General features: G+C 36.1%; 1 protein-coding gene across 1 annotated transcript; it reads right to left on the minus strand.

Annotated features, from left to right (window-relative positions):
* Positions 1 to 1,132: 1,132 nt before the first annotated feature.
* Positions 1,133 to 23,056, minus strand: LOC121420115 (uncharacterized WD repeat-containing protein alr3466-like). The gene is made up of 20 exons (XM_041614649.1): positions 22,887 to 23,056; positions 20,694 to 20,784; positions 18,642 to 18,729; positions 18,248 to 18,344; positions 16,926 to 17,034; positions 16,385 to 16,456; positions 15,431 to 15,499; positions 14,792 to 14,978; positions 14,264 to 14,357; positions 13,015 to 13,113; positions 11,708 to 11,798; positions 10,582 to 10,835; positions 9,843 to 10,012; positions 9,150 to 9,272; positions 7,549 to 7,601; positions 6,582 to 6,680; positions 5,700 to 5,883; positions 3,920 to 4,032; positions 2,448 to 2,541; positions 1,133 to 1,520 (listed from the first exon to the last, which is right to left on the minus strand). Exons 1-20 carry the CDS (start codon positions 22,987 to 22,989, stop codon positions 1,356 to 1,358), a joined length of 2,355 nt encoding a protein of 784 aa, XP_041470583.1. The 5' UTR covers positions 22,990 to 23,056; the 3' UTR covers positions 1,133 to 1,355.
* Between the last annotated feature and the right edge of the window lie 3,395 nt (positions 23,057 to 26,451).

The raw sequence follows: 26,451 nt of genomic DNA on the forward strand, positions 1-26,451 counted from the left end.
AAATTATAAAAAAAAAATATAGTGATACTGTTTCATCAAAATATATTTCAAGGGAGAAAACTTAATATTCCAAACACAGCTGAATAACTACCACTTCTTTGCTTTTATCCTTACTCTATATGAAATATGAACTATCAATCAAAAGCTATTGACATGCTATTTGCATCTCTTATGTGTCTCTTTGAACCTGTGTGCAAATATGACAGCTGTTTTAAAGTTACTTCACACCCACTGGTGAATTAAAAACCATTGAATTTAATTTTCATTCAATTTTTCATCCACTGTGTATGTTTATTTTATTTCTCTGTTTTTTTTATCTTCTGTTCTATTTTATATCTTTTTTATTGCACTTCTTACTAATTCATTTATTACTCTATTCTACCCTTTCTGTTAAAAAAAATATACTGTAGAGTATTTCTAAATCGCCAAATCCACAAGGACTATGTGCTCAAGGCACTTTTTCTCATCCTCTCTCTCTCTCTTCTATCAGTCTCTCTTTCATTCCCTATCGCTACTTCTCTCTCCATACCTATCTCTACCCCACACTTTCTTTCTCTCACTATCTATACCATTGATTGTCATTATCTAAAGAGTACTCCTTTCAATCTATTTGAGTTGGTCTAACTGCTAGTCTAATTGCTAATATAGGTTAACAAGCTAGCTATCTGTTACCTACGAGTTGCTACTATGTTCCATCAAAGTATTTCTACTCCATCAAAAGGGTGTTTCACAAAGAAATAAGACTTAGGGGTGTTCCAAGAAAATATCTGTAATCAATTGAACATTTCAGTTGCAAATTTACAAGTGACAGTATAATTTTAAATAAAAGAAATCAATTAATTCTTAATGATACAAGTAGACCAGCCATCAAAAGTCGATATGCAATTAATTGCAAGATTTATGATTGATTTGGGGTAGTAAAATCGTCTTGCAATCAATTGCAAGTTTCTTGCAACATCCCATATGTCTGACTAAAGTTAAGTGCCCATTTGCACTTAATATTCAACGTGAGTTAATGATGAAGAGGTACGGCGCACTCCTGCCCAGGGGAGCGTTTCATGAAAGCACTTGTCGGACATTTTATCCGACAAGTCCCATTTTATCCGACAGTTACCATAGGAACAGTGCCTCTCAGCTAATCAAAATCATGGAAAGATGTCAGATCTGACAACTTGTTGGATGAAAATATTGATGAAACGCTCCCCAGGATATGACCAATGCAGTTATGCTTCCATATCACTCACAACTGCAAATTTAAGTGCGATATTAAGTCAGACTAAACTCTTTGTGAAACACCACCTACCCCCCCTGTAGTATCTCATTCTTGCTTCAAACCATATTTGGAGCGAACAGTGCTATAGTTCTTGCTCATCCTCAATCAGATAATTTGGTTGATTCTTGTTCTTGAAATTCGAGATGCTCTCCCTCTTCTCCTCCATCCGAGCAGCCTTCTTTTTTCGGGTAGCTACCCGGTATGCGTTCCATACTCTCAATGTGCCGTCCCAGGATCCTGATATGTACTGCAAAAAAAAAGAAGGAAAATATGAATATAATAAAAAGTGTTATTTTTAGTATTATTTGTTTGGCATCACTTGTGCCATCGAGCTGAATCACTCATGTTATCTTTTCCCGATATAACTGATTAGGGGGAATGCAGGTGGACCACTACAGCGGGGTTTCCCCCTACTCTATACGAATAGTGCAGTAGGTTCTTAACGTGCAAAGGTCTTCTCTACACGGGGCCTCCATTTTAACACTCCTATCCAGAGGACGGAGTGGAACAAGGGGAGGGACACGTTTACACACAATGCAGGCTTCAGTCATCCGCTTGGGGTGGATTCGAACCCATGACCTTTGTTGACAGGCAGATGCTTTACCGACTGAGCCAACTCCCGCCCATTTTTTGTTCAATGGGAATAAATGGGAATGATTATAAAATGAATTTTTAATGATTTAATTGGGTACATTATCTTTGCTGAGAACAAAATCAAATCATGGAACCCAGAATTACACAGAGATTTGGTCTCTGAATTCTAAATTTGACTAGGATTAAATCTAGACTACTCTTCTACGGAGCGCCAATTGTCAACTTATTCACCAATTAAAACAAAATATAATTCTTATCCCGCTGCAAAAAGTTATCACACAATAATTGCGTCGTGATATGGGAAGCATTCAAAAATACACACACACACACACAAAAGAATTTTAATGAATTAATTGGTCTATGCTGATAAGATTGACAAGGTATCATGAAACCCAAGCATTCCATAGAATTGTGGTTTAAAATTCTAGTTCAGACTCGGGTTAAACCTAGATTTAATAATAAAATACCACCCAGTGAGTCCTATGCCTGAGAAAAGTCAGGCTAGAGTATTAGGAAAAAAAAACATATTAATACCTTAACACAATCAATACAGTATTCAATGGCCTAAAACTAGGCTTACCTGGCTTCTTTCTGGAACATGGATGATGGAACGAATAGAATCTGTGTGTCCAAAGTTGGTCTGGAGAAGCTTGTTCTTGCTTGGGTTATAAACCCTATCAAAGGAAGAGAAAGAGAGAGATAGAGGGAGATAGAATGGTAGAGTTATGTTACTTCTAAATTCAAGCAATATCTTATCTAAGCTAATGCCCAGGTAATGATAGTTGCGCTTTTGATTCTGTAGAAAATGCAATAAATCCAGCTATTGCGGAAAAGCCATCATTGAAGGCAATCTCTCATCTTATCTTAACTCTATAATGATAGAAGACAGAAATAAAAAGTGGATTCATTATCAATTATAAATCATATTAATATGCAACATTTACACATGTACCGTATATCATCAATTTCTAAGCGCAGCATAGCATTAACAGCTTCTAGAACGGCTACCCTGATCACGGGCTTGAGCATATGACTAACACTTCCAACTGTGTCCCAATTTACAACACACGGGTGGAGAGTGGCAAATGTACATGTAGATAAATAAAGGTTCAAACTTGCTAGGAGATGTGATGAACTGTACATTCAAATTTGTCATTATTAGAAATTCTTTCTGCCCTGATATCTATAGTAACCTACTTTCAGGGCCCTGGCTTACAAAGAGTTGCGATTGATCCGATCAACCACAACTATGGAAAGCCAGCCACATCAACATCTAGAATGTATGTTTGTTCAAAATATTTTTGTAGGTATGATGTATATTGATGCATTCATTGCTTTCTTCACTAATCAGTATGCTTCTTCCCATTACGAAAATATATGTGCAAATTCCTTGTAGAAAAAATTATGACATTGATGAACTTCCGTATAGTTGAGGTCGATCGGATCAAGCATAACTCTTTGTAAGACGGAGTCCAGAACTTTATAATTGAGTATCTAAATATAAAAATGGCCCAATTCCAATTTCAGGTGAAATTGAGTTAAATATGGGAAATTGTTCCTTATCCAATGACTCATCTTGTGTATAAAGAATGTATCTAAAATCATCTCAGAAATGGCTTAAATAAAGGAGAAAATCTGGTACGAGTGTAAGAAAAGTCATAGCCAGGACTTGGGCTTTTCTTACATTCTTATCATAGCACCCGATCTCATTACTTTGACTACTTACTACAGAAATCTACAATGTATGTGAATGTAAGAATGACTCCATATGATTCTAGAAACGACCCAAATCCACCAGACAAACGGCTCTGCCCACAAGTAATGTGAATATTAATGCTCATAAAAAGTGTACACTTAAATTTTTTTTATGATGTTCTCTGATGTCTTTTGGCCAAATATACTTTTAATTATCCAAATGTAAAAAAAATATGTTTTTTTAAAACGATTTTCTCGAAATGACCTCCTATGGACTTGGGCCTTTTTACATTCATATACTCAATCATTACCTATTGTCTGCTATGTCATGCAAGCCAAGAAATGCTGGAAACTTACTTGATGACGTTGTGAACTCCTGCCACGACGCACTTTGAAACATTATCGAGGCAGATAGAGGAGACTGGTCCGTGGGTATTAATAACCTGCTCACACGTCATTCCATCAGCACTCTGAAACAAAACAAAATAAAACAAAATTATTAAATAGGAAATGTGCTCGGATTTTGTTTGCCTGCTTTTGAGAAATTGACCTGGTTCCCAACTATATTATACTCTCAGTACAAGTACATGCATCAGACAATGACTTCATGAAAAAGTCTGTAAAATCAAGGGTGATTGTCACAATATCATCATAGATCAAGATTTGGTGCAGTTACATAAACTGAGCTTCGTGAACTCTAGCAAAAAACACACGCATAATGAAGATCACCAACACAGATAAAAATATAAGTGACAGTGTATTAAAACTGCTTAACCCCTGCCCCTACACCTAGCTGGAATAGCATGCTCATGTTCCTCATTTCTCAGCAATTTCACAGAACCATTTGGCATTAAGTTTATATTCATATGCACAAACACCAAGGTCATTTTATTGGATATTTGTTCCAATTATTTACAGATCTCACCAAAACAGGCAATTATGTTTGAGCATATCTGAGAAAAATATTCATATATCCAAGAAAACATTTTTCATCCATTTGGCCTTGATAACTAGGAAATCCCTTATAAATCCCAATCATTTAAAATTATGTAGTTCAGGGCCCCGTCTTACAAAGAGTTGCGATTGATCCGACCAACCACAACTATGGAAAGCCAGCAACGTCATCATATTAAATGCATGTTCGTTCAAAATATTTTCAAGGTATGCTACATGTATATACTCATAACATTTGTTTATTTGACAATCCAGAGTGCCCCTCTTTGTTAACAAAAGGGCATTTTGCAAATTTCATGGAGAAAATATTATGACAATGATGAATTTCCGTAATTATAGTTGAAGTCGATTGGATGTTTGTAAGACGGGGCCTCGGGGCCCGTACCACAAAGCTTGGTAATGATCGTAGAACAATTTTGTTCCATTGATTCCATTGACTACGATGTACAAGTAATCGTGAAAATCAAACGTACGATCAATTGCTAACCTTTGTGTTCCAAACCAAGAAGTCAATCTGGGCCCCGTCTTCAAAGAGGTGCGACTGATCCAATCGATCGCAACTATGGACGGCCAGCAACGTCAACATCTACTCTGAATGGTTGTTCAAAATATTTTTTAGATATAATGTATATTCATTCATTCATTCATCGTCTTGAAAAGTCAGTGTGCTTCTCTTTGTTAACAAAGAACATTGTGCACATTTCCCGAAGGAAAAATCATGATGATGGTGGCTGTCCATATAGTTGAGATTGACTGAATCAATCACAACTCTTTGTGAGGTGGGGCCCTGGATCCCAGTGCATAAAAGGTACCATTTTGCTAACTTTGCCATCCAATGGCAACTACCACGGTAACGATAATCCAATCAAAATCAAGGATTCCATGCAAGTTACCATAATGTTAACTTTCATGCAAAGAGTTCAAATCAACCTCAAGTATATACATGCATCAATGTAAAAAATATTTTCTTCAGGAAATTTGCACAATGTTCTTTGTAAACACAGAGAAGCACACTGAATTGTCAAGACAACTATGAATGTATGAATATACGTCCTATCTACAAAATATTTCGAACAAACATGCATTTTAGATGTTGACCTTGTTGGCTTTCCATAGCTGAGGTTGATGGGATCAATCGTAACTCTTTGTAAGACAGGACCTAGGAGTCCATCTGTTAACATACCCATAGTCGAATAGTCCCATCTTCTGATGAAGTGATCCAGTTCGCTGTGAAGTCACTCCATTTGACCTGTGTGACCTCTCCCTCATGACCTTGAAGTGTGTTTCTCAAGGTCATCTCAGTCCCAACCTCGCTGAAGTGCCGGATGTACACCATCTTGTCTCCGGAAGCGCAGGCAAACTCGTTCCTAGCATACAAAGGTTAATGGAAGTGGTGGTTTTATATTCTTCTTCTCCTTTTTATTCATGCCCATTCTCCTTTCATTCCTTTTCAGCATTTTTTCCTTCTCTTGTCAATACAATATCATCTGAATGACTAAAACAAGACTTAACGATGACATCTTGGTCACTACCCTCTTCTAATATCTTGTCTTCTTTGTCTCCTCCTCCCAATTCTTTTTCTTCTTCTCCTTCTTATTCCTCTTTCTCTTCTTCTTCTTCTCTTTCATCTGCTTTCCAACCTACCCTCCTCCATCTTTTCTACCTTCTTCTCTTTCCAATCTTCTTTCTTCCTCTTCTTCCCACTTCTTTTTCTCTATCTACCCCTTTCTCCCCTTCTAAAATGTGCATTTGCAATGAAAACAAACCGGAAGAAAGAAAAGAGAAAAAAAAAGGTTTTCAGATACTAATAAATTGAGAGAGAATTAGCTCTTCATGTAAGAAATTGAAATAACTATCAGATGATAGTCATATGTTTAAAAAAACCTACAATGACTGTAAATTGAGAGAGAATTAGCTTTTTGTGTAAGAAAAAAAATGAATATCACTTGATGATAGTCATACGTTTATACAAACCTACAATGACTGTAAATTGAAAGAGAATTAGCTCTTTGTGTAAGAAATTGAAATGACTATCACATGATGATAGTCATATGTTTATACAAACCTGCAATGACTGTAATCCATGTCAATGACGATACCATCGCAAGCAAGCTCCTCAATGTCCATTCCATCTTCAGAGACATTCCTAAATCTATCAACCAATCTAGGAAATAGAAAACAAAATGATGTATTGTTTTACCGATCAATACCATAACTGAGAAATGTCTTACACAACCCCAACCAGAAAAAATAATAGTCTTAACATACAAATGATACCCAGGCACTAGTGTATTGGTAGGTTTTGTGAACATAAGTTAACTATGGAACTGTGTAAGATTTATATCCACAGTAACTGCATCCTTACAAGTCCTACCGACGCATTAAAAAACCTGTGTTTCTTGACCATAGTATTAGACGAGCCTAATAAAAACTTGTACGGTGGGAATCAGCTAAAAAGATGTTATTAGAGGGGTCTACAAAGTATGAATCCCCAAAAATGTGAGTTGCCACAGACTATACATGTATATCTCGAAATTACCATCTATTTTCATGCGCAGTGACATCACAATGACCCACAATGTATTTGCTCAATTGCATGTTTACAATGGCTATTGTCAGAAAATATGTGATATCAAACGTCTTCCTGGTAAAATCAAATGCATAATGATGATTTATCAGATTGCAGGGAACAATAATACAAGATGATCAGATATAGGAATGCCTACCAATGGAACTTGTACATTATAAAGGGCAAACGAACCAGTAGGGTTAATATCCTCACCTCAAGGCCTCAACTACCCATATCTGGCCAAGTTCATTTCCCATAATTCACCATCTGAGCAGTGTAGTCTCATTATACAGACCCACTTGAATGACAACATAATAATTTACTACCTAATACATTCAGACCACAATAGTAATGTAAACATGTAGCGAAGCAGGTTGCCATGCATGAAAGTCCTTATGAAATTGTCCCCTAATATTCTTTCAAACAAGGAATAATTTCCAGAAAATGATGATCGGAAACCTACCTTCCACTCTCCAAGTCCCAGATGCATATTCTCCGATCCCAACCAGAGCTTACCTGATGCAAAAAGAATTTGAAAGAAAATCTCTTCATGAAAAAAAAAGATGAAAATCCATATTTCATTGTTCGATATAGACACGAAATGAAATACTTCCCCAATTGATCGTGGGCCCGGCAGCCGCTGTGCAGCGCCAGATCGTAGAGGCTCTATCCCTTTGATCGTTGAACGTCAAAGCAGCAACTCCTATCTTTTAATGTTTTTTTTTGTCTGACGCGGCCGGGGTTTGAACTCCCGACCTCCTGGTTGTGAGACGGACGCTCTACCAACTGAACCAATACACCAGTGTCACTGATGGGAGCGGTTAAAACCTTGCAAGTGTTCACTTTTCAGTATCAGAGTCATGACATGGAAACCAGGAGCAGAGCCAATGGGCAAGACAGGCCCATGGGGGCATTGCAAGAAACTTCTGATCAATCGCAAGTCTGTTTTTGGTCCCTAAATCAATCATATATCATGCGATTAATTGTAAATTTGTGAATGTGATTCTTGAAGCAAGGAGTGTAATCTGCTTTCCTGTAGTTAAAAGTTATCAATCAATTGTAAAATTTCAACAGAATATTTGCAATTGATTGAAAATATAATCTTGCAACACCCCCTTTAAGATGACATCTTTTGTTTCTCAATCAAATGAGTAGGGTAATACATAGCAACAGGAACGAGACCGCCTTATTTGATAGTCATATGTCAACTTTTTTGTTATCCCCTTCAACTACTTGAAATGATTTTATGGGGAAGGGGGATTAACCCCTGCCACCATTCCCACTCCCCACTGGTAGTCATCATTCACAATATGATAACAAATTAATATTCAGTTTCATATAGCAACATTTGGAACCTATTAACATACAAATTATCACAAAAATCCATTTCCTCACACAGGGTTCCCAGCTTTTCAAGAAAACAAAATTCCTGATTTTTTTCTGATGAAGTTTAAAAATTCCCTAATAATTATTCAAACCCATTCCCAGTTTCGCATGTTTTCTAAGTTGTTACAGTGAATTACATGTACATGTATTTTCAGTATAAAAAACAATAATGTAAAACTAATTAGTACCACCAAAACCAGTCATTCAATGGATGTTGTTTTAGTATGCAACAAAATATACAGAGTCTGACTGACTACCGTGCTTTCGGGCTGATAAAAAATCCCTGATTTTTCCCTCAATTGAGGCATTTTCCCCTTATTTGAGGAATTTTCTTTATATCTAATTCCCCGATTTTTCCATGACTGGAAAAAAAGCAAAATAATTTTCCATGATGGGAATCCTGTCACATGCTTAAGTTACAATCTAACTGACATCATCCAAAATAAGCACCCACTTTTCATTTTCCTGCAATCATGATTTAAGCCAGAAGGACATACTCAGCAACACCGCTTTTCTAATAAATTTACACTTTCTAGAGGTTGAAGGTAAATTGTTCTCGAGATTCATAAAGGGAAAAAAAGAAGTATGCTGAAGGCAATATCCTCTTCATGATCAACTGCATTGCCCTTCTGAAAATGATAAGAGCATAAACTAAATTTGGCTGAAGTGTAATCTTACCAAGTATGTAGTGCCATAGCCATGTTGTCTGCCTACAAGAAACATGCTTGTTACACAGCTACTGTGGCCAGACAGGACGTTCTTACACACGAAGCCGGCTACACGGTTTGTCACTGAATCCGTCTAAAGTAAATGAATAAGAAAGAAAGATTGAATATGGCAAGGATTTCATGATATTACTCATTTTCAACTTTCCTACTCAATGTGTGTAGATAGAATTCTACTGCATTGCATGTTTTGGTACTTGATACATAATGTATCTTGTTGACGCAGACCTGCCAACCTCTGGGAATGAATAATTGTATTCTGTGATAAAAAAGACTGTATCCCCCCCCAAAAAATGAATTTCATAATAAAATGAGTGGTGCGCGCTCATCGCCGCACTCAAGCTGCGTGCCAGCTTAAATACGCACTGCTCTTGCAGATGGAAAAAACAACAACAACATTGAAACATGTGTATATCTCACCCTGGTTTTAACAAAATGATTAAAAAAGAAGTTACCTGAAATTACATTGATCCAATAAACATATTTGTGACAGTGTAATGAAATAGAGACTTGCAAAACGTAATATGCCAAAAACTTACTGGTTGGCAGCTCTGTCAAGCCTGTCAGCCCCCCCCCCCTCTTCCCAAAGATTTATCCTATAGCACAAATTTGTGAGTTTGTTGCAACACATCCACATAACCCTTACCTCTGCATTTTCCAATGATATTGTCTCCTCAAATTCTGATGAGTTGTCTGATCCCGATTCCGTTGAGTTGTTTGCGAGGAGGATGCGGTATTTCTTGAGAAGATCATCGTTGCTTGAGGGTTTCATGTTTCGGAGTGCGTTGACAGCCGCATCGTCGAAACCCCAGATGTCTAAAGAGTATAGAAATTGAAATGAAAAATTTCAAACGAACAAATCTATAGAATTAACCTTTTTGAAATGATTTGTTCTCTAGTTCATACCAATTAGGTCATGAAGTGAAATAAGAATGGAGCAAAATAAGGATCAGTTACCCATAACACCAAGCTAAGCAATGATCATATAACAGTTTTCTATGATTGATTACATTGGCTACAATGTCGATTCAATCATAAAAATCAAGCGTACTATTAATTGCTAACCTGTTTTATGAGACCCTGATGTACATTTTAAAAAGAATTGCTCTATGATGAATATGATTAAGAGGTAGAAATTAATGTGATAATGACGGATGCTGCCACACTTCTACAAGTTCATGAAATAGACATGGCTCTGAGCTTTAGTGCCTGACATTCCTTATACGGTAGTTTGGGTTTTTTATACTAAAATTTTCAGACCTTTTCCTCTCTTTTGTTTTGTTTAGCCCGTTTACACTAAAATTCACCTAAGTTTAATGAAAATAAGTTAATACCCTTTACCTCTTAGAAGAAAAGTCAGAAACAAAGATTGATGAGATACTTACAGATGTTACCATCTTCAGAGCCAAGTAGCAGTAAGTCCAGTGATTCCACAAAGAGTGCTTTTAGTAATGCTGAGTTGCTGTGTTTGTACGTTGACGTGGAACCTTGGCTGGGCTTGCTGTACGAGTAGCTGCTTGGAGTCGGGTTGTGAAGGCTGCGCACAAACGCGCTCACAAGAGGGCGACGTTCCTCTCGCTTCTGGTTCTTCAACTGGGCAAGTTTGGTTTTGGCTTCGGTGAGCAGGAATGTCTCTTGGCTGTGGGTCAATAATGGGACATTGAGTTATCCAAATGATTAAAAATGAAGTCACATTGGGGCAGTCTTGCAGTCTTTTCCTGCTTAATTCTTGAACTCGGGTTTAAGGTTGTGGTTTAAGTATGAAAAGCCAATTCTTATATAAATCACTAACAGTAGAGATATCATATTTCAGCTCATTTGGCTCTCAAATCATTCATTATTGTCTAGGAAGTATAAATAGATGATTGTCTTCACCATTGTTGAATCAAAAAAGAGAACAGTATTCATAAGAAACATACAACTTAATAAAAAATTTTGACGCTTTTGGCTTCCCATAATTTTAGCACAGAGTTACATTTAGACCATGGTCTCAGTTACATCTGTCTTCAGAATACGGGCCAAAGACTTGTAATAATTGACTGTAAATCCTAACTTTTCACTTCATAAGGTGGGCTTTACTTCATACCTGTCTCAGTTTTCAAAGATATCATTCTGATTTATATATGTTCAAGGATCTTTTTGGAGGAGCAGTCAAAATAAAAAAGAGCTGATGAAGCAAGAAAACAATGAAGAGAAAGAAACATACACAGATAGAAAGTCGAACGCAAAGCCAAGAAACTAGAAAATACTGGGAATGTTACATATCCTGGTTCATTTAAAGTGAGGGGGCAGCATGTAGACCTTAATGCATATGACATCACAATCTCATAGCGCCCTCATAAAGAGGATATAGGCATAAGCGTAAACGGAGTTGTCAGAAATGCGCCAGCATCTCTGACACTGATCACCAACGCATGCAAGGCCATGCTTTCAGCCTGTATGATTACAGAGCAATTAGGCTGATTAGGCAAGAAAGAAGAGAGATAGAAAAAACAATTCCAATTGACTAACCTGTACATGAAGTGATTAGTTTGCAATCTTTCCCAATTATTGGCTTGACCATCACTCCCGCCATCAAAGAATAGAATCGGGTCCTTCTTGGCTAATAAAAGCAGAAAATGAAAAATGATGAAACATTGATACTCTACAGAATTTTCATTGAACTATTGCTGCTTTGTAGGTAGGCATCACTCTCCTTTCTTCACGTTGGGTTTATGTTTGATACTGACCTAAATAAAGCATGTTAAGGTGACCGCACACCTTACGATTGGTCTGTGACTCAATTTTGAAATAAAATATGGTAGAATTTGATGCTTATATCAAATATCTTACTGTGTAATGTTCTAAATCATCGTATGAATACCTATGTTTAAATCTGTGACTATGCTATCATCCTTCTTAGAATAAAAGCAAATTCAACCATTAGTCGTAATGATGTCACAGCAGTCCTAAGATTGGCTACGATTTGACACTAATTTGGCCTTTGCTCCAAAATAAAAGCTTACAATCTTACAAACGGTTATATCAGTAGTCTTTCAATAAATTTTAACCTCAAATAAAATATATTCCATTCACATTTTCAGAAAATGAGCAAAATGTGATTTGTTCAAAAATCGGATCACGAAACAGTCGTAAGGTGTGTGGTGGCCTTAAGATACACAGAAGACACTTAAATTGTAAAATATTAAAGGGAAAATATGATTGTCTAAATATATAGTAGTAGTGTGGCAGACTTTAATGCAGATCTGAGACAGCATGTATTCTTTTGAGAGACGTAATGCTCCCTGAAGAAAAGTATTGAACCATGAAACAGGGGTACTACATGGAGCATTTAAATTTAAAAATAGTTGAGTCTTGTGATTTTTTCAGAGGAATAACAATTGACAGCAAACTGAAATCTGAGATGAAAGTTATAATGTATCATATATGGTTATACATTAAACAGAAAAAAAGGTATTTTACCACCTAAATGAAAGGTGGGTTCAAACTTGAAACTAATCCAGTTGAATTGCACTGTAACTTCCTGTTGGTAAGACACTAGACACCATGTTTACATTTGAGAGTTATAAAGCACCTTATGTGGTTTAACATGCATACTGCAATCAGAAGCAATCAATATTTGGGTGTGTTCAGACTTGAAACTAATCAAGATGAATAGCACTGTAACTTACTGTAGGTGAGACACTCAACAGCGTGTTTACATTTGAGAGTTGTAATGCACCTTATGTGGTTTAACATGCATACTGCAATCAGAAGCAATCAATATTTGGGTGTGTTCAGACTTGAAACTAATCAAGATGAATAGCACTGTAACTTACTGTAGGTGAGACACTCAACAGCGTGTTTACATTTGAGAGTTGTAATGCATCCTTGAGGATTGTATTTCCACATTAAGATGTGTCTTCTACTGCTACTTGCTACAACGTGACAAGAAAAGAAGTAAACAAAGGAAACGTACAGAAATTGAAATGTAAACAATGCATTTATGATAACAGAATTAAAAGTGACCAGCACTTCATGAGCAGTTCTATCTTATCTAATAGGTGAAAAAGGGGTTTAAAAGTGCTTAGTCAAAGGAATACTCTAACTTCGTACAAAATTTGATTTCTATATAATTCCAAGCAACATTTTCCAAACTTTCTGAGGTATTTTGGTACATATATCAATTTTTATCTTGATATCTTATATCCAAACACATGTACTCCTGTAAATCACTCAATTTCATCTTCGTGCCCTTGGTTCAACCACCCCAAGGTCTAATCAATTGCTTGGGCTAATTGTCATTTAGTCTAATCCAAAGTTCACCTCATATCCCAAATAGTTCAATAAATTTTGACTAAGTGGTAAAATACCGAGTGGTCTAAGGACGAAATGGGCATAGCCTAAGCGGCAAATCAGACCAAATTCTTGGCAGAAGAACTAATTGTTGAAAAATATGGGATTAGGCCAGCTGGGTGTAGACCTGGGTACCATCTTATAAAGAGTTGCAATTGATCAGATCAACCTCAACTTTATGGAAATCCATCAACTTCATAATATTTTCTATGAAAATTTGCATAGTATCCTTTGTAAACGAAGAGAAGTACACTGAATTTGCAAGAAAACAGTAAATGTATGAACATACATCATAGTTAGAAATTATTTAGAACAAACGTAATAGAAATTGCCATTGTTGGCTTTCCATATATAAGATGGGCCCTGGTGATAGAGTACCTCCCTCCTTAAGTAGTACAGCAGGAAAGTAGTTGTGGAGCGTCGTGGCCCAGTGGATTAGTCTTCAGACTTTGAATCAGAGCGTCGTGGGTTCAAATCCCAGCCAGGCCAAGTTTCCTTCAGCAAGAAATGAATCCACATTGTGCTGCACTCAACCCTGTTGAGGTGAATGGGTACCTGGCAGGAATTCATTCCTTGAAATGCAGAGCGCGTAAAAGCTGCTTGAGCTACAGCCAGGGTAATAATCTCCAAGTCCTTTGGAATTGCATAGAGATGTTATTCATAATGTGTTATGCGCGATAGAAGAACTAGCTACAATTATTACTATTACACTGTCTGAATCCAAACACTTACCGATTGCTTGACTGAGTTCAGGGAAATACTTCATATGCTGAAGATGGTACTTCTCGTTCTCCTCGTCTTGGAAGGTGCCAATAAAATCAGAAACCTGGTTAAGAAAATACCAGAAAAATATTTATCAATGTGGCACTGTGGCCCAGTGGATTTAGTGTCTAAACTTTGAAACAGAGGATTGTGGGTTCGTGTAGATTTTGAAATCTGAAAAAATATGAAAGTGATTTCATTTAAGGGGTTAATATATCATAGCACACATCATTCATTTCATACACACTTCTATGAGAAAATCATGTTTATTCATCATTATCCCTTAAAAATCAAATATGATGTCACATATAAAAAAATTCAAAATTCATAACCCTTATTCTTTGAAGGATTTTTATTAAAATTTTGCCAATACTATTATCTAATTATTCTGCTCTTGAAGTTGCAAATTATCGTCTGAGTGAACTTCCACTTTAAAACAAAATGATTGTTGTTCACAAATTAAGTACATGTAGTTGGAAGTCCTGCAAATGTACTCACATTTTCTCCTGACTTGGGATCATAGAGGGCTGCTACAGGTGAAGTTCCAGAGGATATCCACAAGGTCTTGTTCTTTGGTACGTAGCAAAGGTCGGTGATGGTTCCTAGGAAGCCATCCAGTCGGTGGGTCAGCTTGCCATCCTGCGACCAGATCTTGACCACCTTGTCGAAAGATCCAGTCACAAGCCTTCATGAAAAAAATATGATCATATGTCAGTAATGATTTCTTGGAAAAGCATTGGAAATAACTTGTATTTTGAACTACGTCTCAGGGGCAATCTTATTTGGCAAGAAGTTGATTCACAATTTTTTTGGTACTTGATCCAGGTGAGGTGAATGGGTACGTGGTAAGACCGATTCCTTGAATGCACTGAGCAATGTGTATGAAGTTGTAGCTCTAGCTAAAGCTGGATAGCGGTAATAATAGTAGCACATACTTTGTATCCTCAGGCAAAAGAGCGCTTAATAAAGCCAGCTATTGTTATAATTATCATTATTATATAATTATCATTATTGTCATCATTATAATTATTTTTATTATTATCATCATTATTTTTATCATTATCATCATAATTATTATCACCATTGTAATAACCATATTGTTATCATCATTATTACAAATTTTATCTTCTGACTCACCATGTATTGTTTTCTGAATCCCTTATAAGCACCAGGCACGATATACCTGCATCATGGGCCTTGGGATTGCTGTAACAAAATAAACAGAAGAGAAATGTAGTCACATCAGAAGGTTCAGGGTTCAAAATGGCTGGGACTACACCACATGCTCAACTGTAATGCTAATGTCACACTCATGAAACGAACTCCAAACCTATCAATGGTATGTCTTTGGTAATAATTTTGCTTGATTAACTGTAAAATGAACCTCTTAATAAGCACTACAATCTTAAAAGCTCACTTCCTACAAACCATGTAATACAGTTACATGAGAGAACGAGTTGACGTGCACAGGTTTTGCTGAACAGACAGCAATTTTATCTAAAAGCAAAATTGTGCTTAGAACAGTTACCAGTTTTGATTGCTACTGGCTAAAATCAATAGAAAAATGTGATTACACACATTTTTGTTAATGAGGATTTATTCATAACTACATGTATTAATGAAAAAAATAATAAATTCCATGTATCACAATACACATTCGTAAAAATTCAACAAAAGAGAACTAGCATAACAAAGTTACATTTATATATGCTAAATCTTAAACATTATAAAGAGAATAAGTGTTTCATTTTTAAATTTTGTTTTACATCAAGGGCCCGTTGCGTAAAACTTTTGCCATTAAAAAAAAAACTCTGGCAAATGAACAAAAACTCTGCCTTATGCCTTTTAAAATTGCACATTAAAAAGCTCTGGCAAAAAAATTTACCAGAGTTTTTTATGGCAAAAATTTTATGCAACAGGACCTAGATATACTTTGAAGTCTCTGGACTGCAAAAATAATATCCGTGTAATAATTACAGAATAATGAAGACTTCTACATCTAAACAGAGAGAAAGAGAGAGAGAGTGAGAGAGGGTGGGGGGATATGGAACAGAAATTATCAGATGATAAATTGTGGAACTGTGTACTCACCAGAAAACAGGATTGAGTCCTCTGTTGCCGGGATATGAAGAGGAGTCATAGATTATCAACTTCTGGTCGAAACTGTGAAATCAGTCAGAAAAAAAAAACAATAATAAAAACAATGTCAGAAAGTGGTGTATGGGCCCATTATCCCAACTGCACAGGTTTAAGTTAAATTGATCCTGAACAATAAGGACATCTAAAGACCTCATTTTCATGATTTCATTACATAATGTCATTTGGTAATGAATCTTGTCTTCCCTGAGTGATTTGCATCTGAATGGTGCAAACCATAAGGTCATTTCCATTGACATTATGCAACATCAGCAGGTAATAAATTTTGTCTTCCCTGGGTAATTCGTATCTGAATCATGGTGTAAACTTTTTCTTTTTTAACGAAAAGAGATGATCATGTGTCTTCAAAAAAAGTACTCTTAGACCAAATTGATAAAAGACCAAGTGAGTTTTCACCCATTTAGCATTAGAAAATCTGAGAAGTTGATCAACTGCTTCTAAACCGATTGGATCGAAACTGCCGAAAGCTACTTACCCAGCTGAGTAAACCCTTGACTCCAGGCAGACGATGCACTTGACAATGTCTGTGTGCTCCTTGGAGTTGTAGGAATATTTGAGATCTATTAGATGACCACTCTCTCTGTCTGTGGCAGTGGAAAGAGAGATAAAAAGCATGAGACTTAAGGTTTTTTTTCCCCTTCTTTTTACAGCAAGGGGAGAGAGGTGATAAGGGATGCGAGGAAAAGAAAATGGGTAGAAATGGAACACCAGGGACACATTGCATAAAAATGTTTACCTGAGAAAACTCAGGTTATTTTTACCAGAGTTTTTGCTATGTGTTAAAGTCGATGGCAGAAATCAGACTAACCTTAGTTTTCAGTTTTCACCAGAGTTTTCTCAGGTAAAAAGTCTTATTCAACAGGCCCCAGGGACCTGTTGCATAGAAATGTTGCCAAAAAAAACTCTGGCAAATAACCAAAATTATGCCAAACTCTGGTAAAAAAATTGTCAGAGTTTTTTATGGCATAAGTTTTATGCAACGGGCCCCAAAATAGAAATAAATTGAAAAGAAAAGGGTGAAAGAGAAGAAAGAAAACAACAGGGAAAGATGGAGAAGGAAAACTGAGAAAGAGAGGGATAAAAAGAAAAAGGAAATAGGCATGTAAAGACAAAGAGAGAAGAAGGAAATGAGACATGTACATGTATAGTAGTATACCCAAGGTTTAAAAATAATAACTTTTAGAAACAATACAAAAATATTTTAAATATAAAAAATGAAATATCAACATTAAGGAAATAATAATATAAGAAATAACAGCAGTAAAAGAAAAGTTGTATCCTGACAAACATAGTCTTTCTGTAAAAAAAGTAAATATACTCTCAAAAGAACATACATTCTAATAAATATATATCTGTTGTGTAAATTCGAGCTGGTGATCGAATAAATATGCAGTTTCTTATGAGTAATTCTGTACATATGAACATATCTTTAATCTTTCCTTGTCTGCATTTATTTTTTCATGCGGACTATTGATATTCTTAATACTTATGTCTTGCTTTTTTTATTTTTGTTACAAAGGTGATTTGCGCTCAGCATTGCTCTTTATACAGATCATCTGTTTCCAATACTGTATACCTGAAATTCTAAGCACGTTGTTCATGAGTTTATTCTTATTGATTTGTTTTAACTTCATATAAATGAATGTATCTGTTTGTCCCTTTCAGTGGAAAGAAAGTAGACTTGAACTGGAAACCTCTTGCAAATTATCTGAATTAACACAAATGTAAATGTGATTTTTTTCTTGAGAGAATAACGGGAGTTTATAAAAGCAAAAAAATTATGAATACGAGACTTACTTTCATCTAAGCTGAAGACCCTGATACAAGCATTAAAGCCACAGACGAGCTGATGCCTCCTAACATTTAAAGCCATAGTGTATACAGGCGAACCAAACTGTTCAATGAAGGAGGGAAAGTAATGTCAAAGTCAGCGTAAACTACATAATTAAGTATGGTGATATTACGACAAACCAAACATCAAAAATGAGTTTTGTCATTTGAGTCATTTATCAACCTATCAGCTTCAAACAATGTTGACAATTAAAAAGCAATTTCTATCTTACTTTAATAAAAAAATAATGAATATCAATGCATCTGAAGATTAAAAAATTTAAAAAGTTGGAGCTATAGAGAGTTTACACATAGGATTTGTCATTTTTAAAATGTTAATAGTTTCAGGAAAACAACTTACTGAGATGTGATCGTGTACTGCAGCTGCCGTTGACCAAGCGATGATTGTCCCATCGTTAGACGATGAAAACATTACCTTGGCTTCTGGCCTGTATGAAATCAAATTAAGAGAATGAAGTCAAGATTGTGGGTAGGAAATGGGATCAGTTGGAAACCAATCAGTTTCTTGTTGCATAGAAATTACCATTATAGTAAATATGCCATCCAATGGTATCCTTCATCGAAATCCATGATTTTGATTGGCTGTTGAGCCTTGTTACCATGGTAGCTAACATTGGATGACACAGTTACTATTATGGTAAACTTTTATGCAACAGGACCCTTTATCTTAAATGTACATGCATTGTGTTAAAAAATGTAAGCTATCGAGTTATCATTATTTCTGATAAAATTATACAATAATGATAGAATGATGCTATGTACTATTCTTGGCAAATAAAATAGAGATGAATATTGTATACAGAAGACATAAAGACAATACAGTGTGAACAGATTCTAAGCTAAAAATAGTTTTCAAAACTATTGGCCCCATATTCTAAAGAACAACATTAATTTAAATCTTAGGCCATGCATGGTCTAAAATCTGTGCTAACAATATAGGAAGCTAAAAAAAGGTTTTTTCAATGTTAACACTGTCGCTTGAATGTTGAAGAAAACTACGGTATTTTATTCATTACCATATTCCAAGACAGTTATGGATGATCTGAGCAACAATGTGCTGACAGATTACCATCCAATGTTAGAGATTTTTGTTATTATTGGCTATCCACGAATTAACCACAACTTTCAGATTTCAAATTAAACCAGAGTTAGGAATACTGGATTTAAAGTTTTGTTTTTAACATGGTGTTTGTGTTTTAGAGCCTGTGGAATTAAATAAAAGTGATAATATACAATTTATTCAATTAAAAAGGCTTGTTCTTTCTAAGACAAACAACAGTTTCCATAATTAATGTAATTATAATGCCAATCACTATTTTCTGAACCCCCTCCAAAACCATTTTGCAGTGAATTTGCAGTCACCTCAATTCCATTTGATTACTTTCCTCTCTATGTGAACTCATTATGTGGTATACTTATAATTAAACCTACATGTATGTTTAACCCTAGTTGAATCTAGAATTTCAAAACCATACTTCTATGGAATACTGGCTTCATATTAATTTTGTCTTACACATTCATGGCAATTTTAATGTACCACCTAGTCTAATTCATTAAAATTCACTATATATTTATATTTTCGTATTTTTCCACTTCACTGCTCAATTCACTCTTTGACAGCTTTTTGCAGCAGTATAAGAATCATTCTTATTCTTGAATAGGGTGACAACTGGCACTCTATAAGTGCGGTCTAAGTTAACCCAGGTTTAAATAAACAATGGCAATTAGAATACCACGTACCCAATGACTTTTAATTTTCTTTTTGTGTTTTTAATGAATGGAATACATCTTGAAACCAAAGTACCGCATTGGCACTAGTATTCAACCCGGCATAATTCAAAGATTTTGAGAAATTCCCCGAAATATTTAGACATAGGGAATTTATCTTAATTTCATACCTTTGTTATTTCCAGGGTAATCTGTTATCGGTATTTTCTTTATCAATCTGTCGACTGTATCGATGAGGATGGAATTATGCGGCGATGACCTTTTGCAATGAATTGCAATAGTGTTCAACCTATGGTTTAGATTGCTCAACTAGATCTATGTAAGTCTCTGGCTTTGACTTCTTCCCTGTTTGGTCTCATCTCAAATGGTCTAGTCCATAGTCGGATGGTACAAGGGCAGATTGAGAGACAGGGCCATCTTTCATCGCTCCGTTAAATACTACATGCAGTGTTGGTAGGTGGAATACTAGTGCAAACTGCCATCGCCACATAATTCCACCGCACGCGTGTTGATAAAAACAATACTGGCAACAACCCTGAATTTCCTCTTGGAAATGAGAGAGGTCTGAAATTATTAAAGGTAGATTCCCTATTTCTATATATTTGAGGAAGTTCTCCAAAACAGGTTGAATACTAGTGCATGTACGGTACTCCATGTTGCATACCAGTAGAGGAAGTCAGTGACCCAGCCTTGATGTTCATGAGTGGTGACAGAGAGCTTGTAGCCTTCCACCTCCCACATCTTAATGAAGCCATCTGTATAAAAAAAACAACAAAAGAATATAATTATGAACAACACTGGACCTAAAGAGAACCTTGTGGAACTACAGCTGCTTGACCAAGGTGCTAAAAGTGCAAGTATTTTGCTACCCTCTCACAGCTGTGTGCAAGATTCAGAACTTACATACATGTACACGACAACAAGTATATTTAGTCTACTGACAACATTTCTAACAAGTGTCGCTAGGGCGAGCACATAATACGCCGCCTGTAACACGGAAAATGGAGTTATTGGTTAAGCGATAAAAGTGAAAAGTGGCAACATGACTAGGTGCTTTGACCTTTTGACCTTAAAATCAATAGGCTTCCTGGGATCCATGCTAGTAGGCCTATCATACACACCAAATTATATGAGCCTGGGATTAGGTAAACTAAAGTTATCATGATGTGTTTACAAGGATTTCAGAAGGGTTAAGATGTAAACACATCACTCTGACCTTGACCTTTCGACTTCAAAATCAATATGCTTCCTGGGATCCATGCTACATGTAGCATTACACACACCAAATTATTTGAGCCTAGATGTAGCTTAAAGGGATGGTCCAGGCTTAAAATATGTAGAGTAAAATTCACAGAGCAAAATGCTGAAAATTCCATCAAAATTGCATAACAAATAACGAAGTTATTGAAATCTAAAATTTATCAATATTTAGTGAAAACAGTTATATGCACATCATCATGAATATTCATTTGGTGGGCTGATGATGTCTTATCCCCACTTTCTTTTTTCTTAGGTTATTACAGGAAATCATAATAAATTGTGATATTTTTCATACATGTGTAAATGATGTGTCTCCATTATGATGAAATAAATTGCAATAAAAAACTAACGCACTTAATCAGTTGTCAATCCAATTGTTTTGATTCTTGGTAAATTTTTTTTTAATAAACCTAATTTCATAATACGTGAAATTTGACGTGTACAATGTTACGGACGCAGAACAGTGGGAAACAAGATGGCGGCGTGAACATCGAGCAAGTCTCCCCCGTCTTTTCATATTTTTTCTCGTTTTTAAATGAATTCTTGTTTAAAAATGAAATCGTCAGCGTAGAAATGTCGGAATGAAGTAGATCCTCTAGCTCTTTTTCTTTTAAAAGTAGAAATCTTGGGAGTCGGGGGCAAACAAAAGTTGAACTTTCAGTCTGACTTTTTGGCGGTACACGCAGATGAATCATGAATGGGATGGAATCCCTGGCTTCGTGGAGAGTAAGCATACATTAGTAAATGAGTTTTACTCTCGGACTCCTGGCTAGTCAACAATGGGAGAAGTCACCAGCGCTCACTTGTTCAGTGCTACCACCCTGCCTGTGGGGAATCTACAGGTAGGACTATGGTATGCCAATGGTGTCCAGAGCACACACTTTAAGAAGCCATTAAAATATCACTTTTGTGACCAAAATTACTAATTTCCATACAGTTGCAATTTATTTTTCATTAGTAACTTGGGATTAATTTTTGTAATCACCAGAGCGCTCAAAAACTTGAATTTTGGGAATATTTTTGTGTACGCCCTCTACTGGTGGAAAGTAATATGGCAAGAAAATTTTCTATTTTTGATCTCTATTTTTAATTAAGAAAAAAATGATTTAAAGTATCAAATTTAAATAAGAGCCAAGTTGTATGAATAATAGGTGTAGGCTAATGGAAACTGTCAGTGTAAAAACATCAAGCATTTGCCCTAAACAAAAAGAGAAAATTAGCCAAACATTGCCACCTTTATTTTGCCACACATGGAGATATAACTGAGAACAAGATTATATCATAACCTTGTTCATTGAATGAGTGCCAGCGCTGACAAAATAAACCAGGATAGGATAGGAAACAGGATTGGGCAGGAATACATTACCACCCTCATTCTAATTCTATGAACAAGGTCAAGGCTATATTAATGGATTATGCCTGAACTTGGCTTGAATGTGAATGAGTATGATATTTGTAAAAAAGCTAACTTTACTGCTGGGAAATTTGCTCGAAGTCGGCCGGTACGAAACTGCATTAGCGCCGAGCTTTCTTTTGTGTTAGCAAATCCACGGGTATCGGCTAACACAAAAAACAGCTAGTGGGACCACTGACGTACCTTCAAATCCTGCAACTATTTCACGCCTAAGCGGGTGGTATCCCAGAGCAGTCACTGATCTGTGGTGTGTCTCTTTCAAGACACTCTGTTTTTCCATAGCCATATTATCGGCTGATTATGGTTTCATCCATGGTCAAGACTAAAGAAATAACTTTTAACTAGGCTAGTACTAGTTCTACTTCGAAATTCAAATTACTTCTCAACTTGAAATCCAATCGATCTTTAGTGTTTCTAAGCAACATGTCAGTAATTGGTCGCAGGTGGCGACATACCAGTGATTTTTTTTAATCTACCAAAATTACCAAGATGTTTTGGAGTCCATGAAATTTCCTCCGAATTTCCAATTACTCCCATGGAAAATCTGCATAAAATCTTATCTACAAAACTTAACAAACCATAATCCTTATCTTTGCATTATTTTTAACCAAAAGCTCGATTAAAATCTATCCGGCCCTGTTGTACTGGCCCCCTTTCTACAATCATAGTAAATATTTTTTTATGGGAATATGTCGTTAATAATTAAGTGAAAACCCTTATGGGGGGGGGGGAGGGCTCGATATTTTTTTCCTGGAACGACCAGAGCAAATGTCGCACGGGGGTGGGGGGGGGCAGTTACATGTATTGCTGTATACATGTGTGACTAAATTGTTTCCAAACACCCCTAAACGAGTTTCTTTTTCTCTGTGTGCAAAATAACACCCTTAATTTTTTTTCGTGGGCTTTATTTACACAAATTGGCCCCAAAACAAATTGTCGCCAGAATATGACCTCGAGGAAAAAGCTTGGGCAAAAAACATATCTAAACACGAAGTTTGGCTAGTTAAAATAAAATCTTTGGAGAATATACGTTTAACCCCGCGATTGACAATTGACCAGTCTTTCAAACCACCCTTTTTTCCAAATTTTATATACAACAGCCGTCCCCCGTACAATATCACGAAATCGCTGCTCTCTCATTTGATTTACCAATATATTGTGAACTAGGACTACTTCATAAAACTAAAAACTTGTCAAACTAATATCCAAATAATTATTTTTTCTCAGACACTCGAATCAATTTTAATCACTGATTACTTTGTTTGTTAATTTCTTATCAGAAAAAAAAATGTAGCGGGCCTATATTATATTGGAGATGACTCGGCTGACTCACAATCGATTAAGTTTAATCCATCCACGAGTTAGTATTTTGTGGTAGGTTCCGTCATGGTATCATGGTAGCGTTGTGGCCCATGAGTGGATCAGTCTTCGGACTTTGAAACAGAGGGTCGTGGGTTCGAATCCCAGCCATGGCGTAATTTTCTTCAGCAAGAAACTGATCCACAGTGTGCTGCACTCAACCCAGGTGAAGTATGGGTACCGGTAGGAAGTAATTCCTTAAAAAGCTGTGTGTACTATGAACCCCTATATAGTCCAACCGGGTAATATAGGAGCGTCTAGAGCACCTATATTTGTGCAATATAAATACCCTATATTATTATTATTGTTGTTAATATCAATTTGATATCGGAATAAGGATTGAGCTTTGTTCAGAATGATGAATTACGTAGGTAGACTCTATCAAGTTTGTTCCATTAGAGCCGCAATATATAGCCTACCAATAATGACACAAATCCACGACGATCTAGTTTCTACAATACCTCCCCCTGCAGCCCACGGGCATATTCCCCGAAAAAATAGGCTTAGAATAGGCCTAAAATTAAAAAGGTGGAAAATTTGCTTTACTTGCATAAACATCTATCTGGTGTTAGACCAAAACAAAACTAGTGTGGACATAATATCTCCCAACAATTTTACAGATATGTTCTGTAAAAACTCCTCTATACACGATTACCCAACCAGACAACGTAACTGTTATCACCTTCCCCCTACCCGTACTATATTAGCGAAAAACTCTTTTATCTTTTTTGGACCTGTGTACTGGAATTCACTGCCCAACGACTTTAAAGAATCTACAAACCTTAATATTTTCAAACGCAAACTTAAAAAGATGCTCATTTGTCAATACTCCACACCAACAAGTCAAGCTAACACATAACCTAAAACTACATAATAACTTAACCTTTAAAATTTGTCAAACATTACTTATAAAAACAACACTACAACACATAGGCGGCGGAAGCGGGGGGGACGGGGGGGACGTGTCCCCCCCTAAATTTTAGGTGGGGGGGACGGTCCCCCCCTAAATTTTTGTTTGATAACCTTTTTTTTTTTTTTTTGCTTGTCAAATTTTTTTCCTGCGTCCCCCCCTAAATTCACGTGTACCACCCTGAAACGTGTGTTGTCCCCCCCTAAAATTTAGGTTGATGACCTTTTTTTTTTTTTTTTTTGCTTGTCAATCTTTTTTTTTTTTTGCTTGTCAATCTTTTTTTACATGTGTCCATCCAAAATTTCAGGTGGACACCCCCTAATTTTTTTGGCTTCCGCCGCCAATGCTACAACATGATACAATACATTACGACCTGTGCACCTGCCATGTTTCCTCTTTTCATTTGCACTTTTTATTTGCACCTCCCTTATCTCCCTCTTTCTTTCCTTTGCCACTTTACCCTCCCTATTATAATTTTGTAAGTCCTTTTTTGTGTGTTACCACTGTAATTATTATTATTTGATCTACTTTCTCTTATTTTTTGTCGCTTATTCGTTTTATTTTGACATTTTGTGGATAACTTGTTTTAAGTTTGTCTTCTGCGTCCGTCTCGATTTTTGTATATAGTTGTATATATAGTTTGTTTATAATTAGCATTGAAACTAAGTTTAGGGGCTTGCCTTCTTTACAAGCTTTTGCTTTTCTTGGCAAGTCCCTCCGTTCATTTCTTGTTTCTTTTCATTGATAAAATTACTGCAACAAATTGTAGTTTTGTTTAATTTATATTCAACATTTGTTACGAAATGTCATTGATTTGTCTGTAATATCTATTATATTGAATATGTATTGTTACTTTGATTGTATTTTGAAAAAAAAAATTGTTGAACGGAAATAAATCTAAATCTAAAATTTAATATTCCGGGTCGGAATCTATATGTCCACACCAGAGAAGTGTTAAACAACACCAGTTTTGTTTGGTCTAACACCAGATAGATGTTTATGGGGCTATTGTTAAATCAACACCGGAGTTTTTGCAGTGTACTTTTAAAAAAGGAATATGATATGTATCTCCAGAATTCGAGCGCGAAGCGCCAGTAGATTATGTTATAGTTTAGAACTAGCTCCGGGAGGTTGAACATGTATTATCATGAAGAAGATGGTGTATTTATAAATGAAACATGGGAGTCCAATTTTTGTTTTAATTTTAATATTTCGATCTGAAAATGTAACATTTTCCGGTCCCCTTCATCATTCTCTCTCTCCAGTTTCTCCCTTTCCACATCTTCGTTCTCCCTTCTTTTCTTTCTTCTCTCATTTTCCCTTCCCTTTTTCGCCTATATCCTCTGTCCTTTCTTGTCCCCCCCCCTCCGTCCCTTCCCCCTCGATTCCCATTTTTGGGGTCTTAATTCCTTTCTTTTCTTTCATTTCTCCAGCTCCCTTACCGTTCCCCCGCTCTCCATTTTCTTTCCCTCTTCCTTT

This window comes from Lytechinus variegatus, chromosome 8, assembly GCF_018143015.1.
Source record: "Lytechinus variegatus isolate NC3 chromosome 8, Lvar_3.0, whole genome shotgun sequence".
NCBI classification, from domain to species: domain Eukaryota; kingdom Metazoa; phylum Echinodermata; class Echinoidea; order Temnopleuroida; family Toxopneustidae; genus Lytechinus; species Lytechinus variegatus.

What these genes read in the sequence shown, in the direction of transcription:
- LOC121420115 (XM_041614649.1), bottom strand. Translation starts at nt 22,989, where the DNA reads ATGGCTATGGAAAAACAGAGTGTCTTGAAAGAGACACACCACAGATCA. An exon ending in AATAGTTGCAGGATTTGAAG is followed by an intron (nt 20,785 to 22,886) that starts GTACGTCAGTGG and finishes TTTTTTATACAG; the next exon opens with ATGGCTTCATTAAGATGTGG. An exon ending in TGAACTCAGTCAAGCAATCG is followed by an intron (nt 13,114 to 14,263) that starts GTAAGTGTTTGG and finishes GTCACGTTGTAG; the next exon opens with CAAGTAGCAGTAGAAGACAC.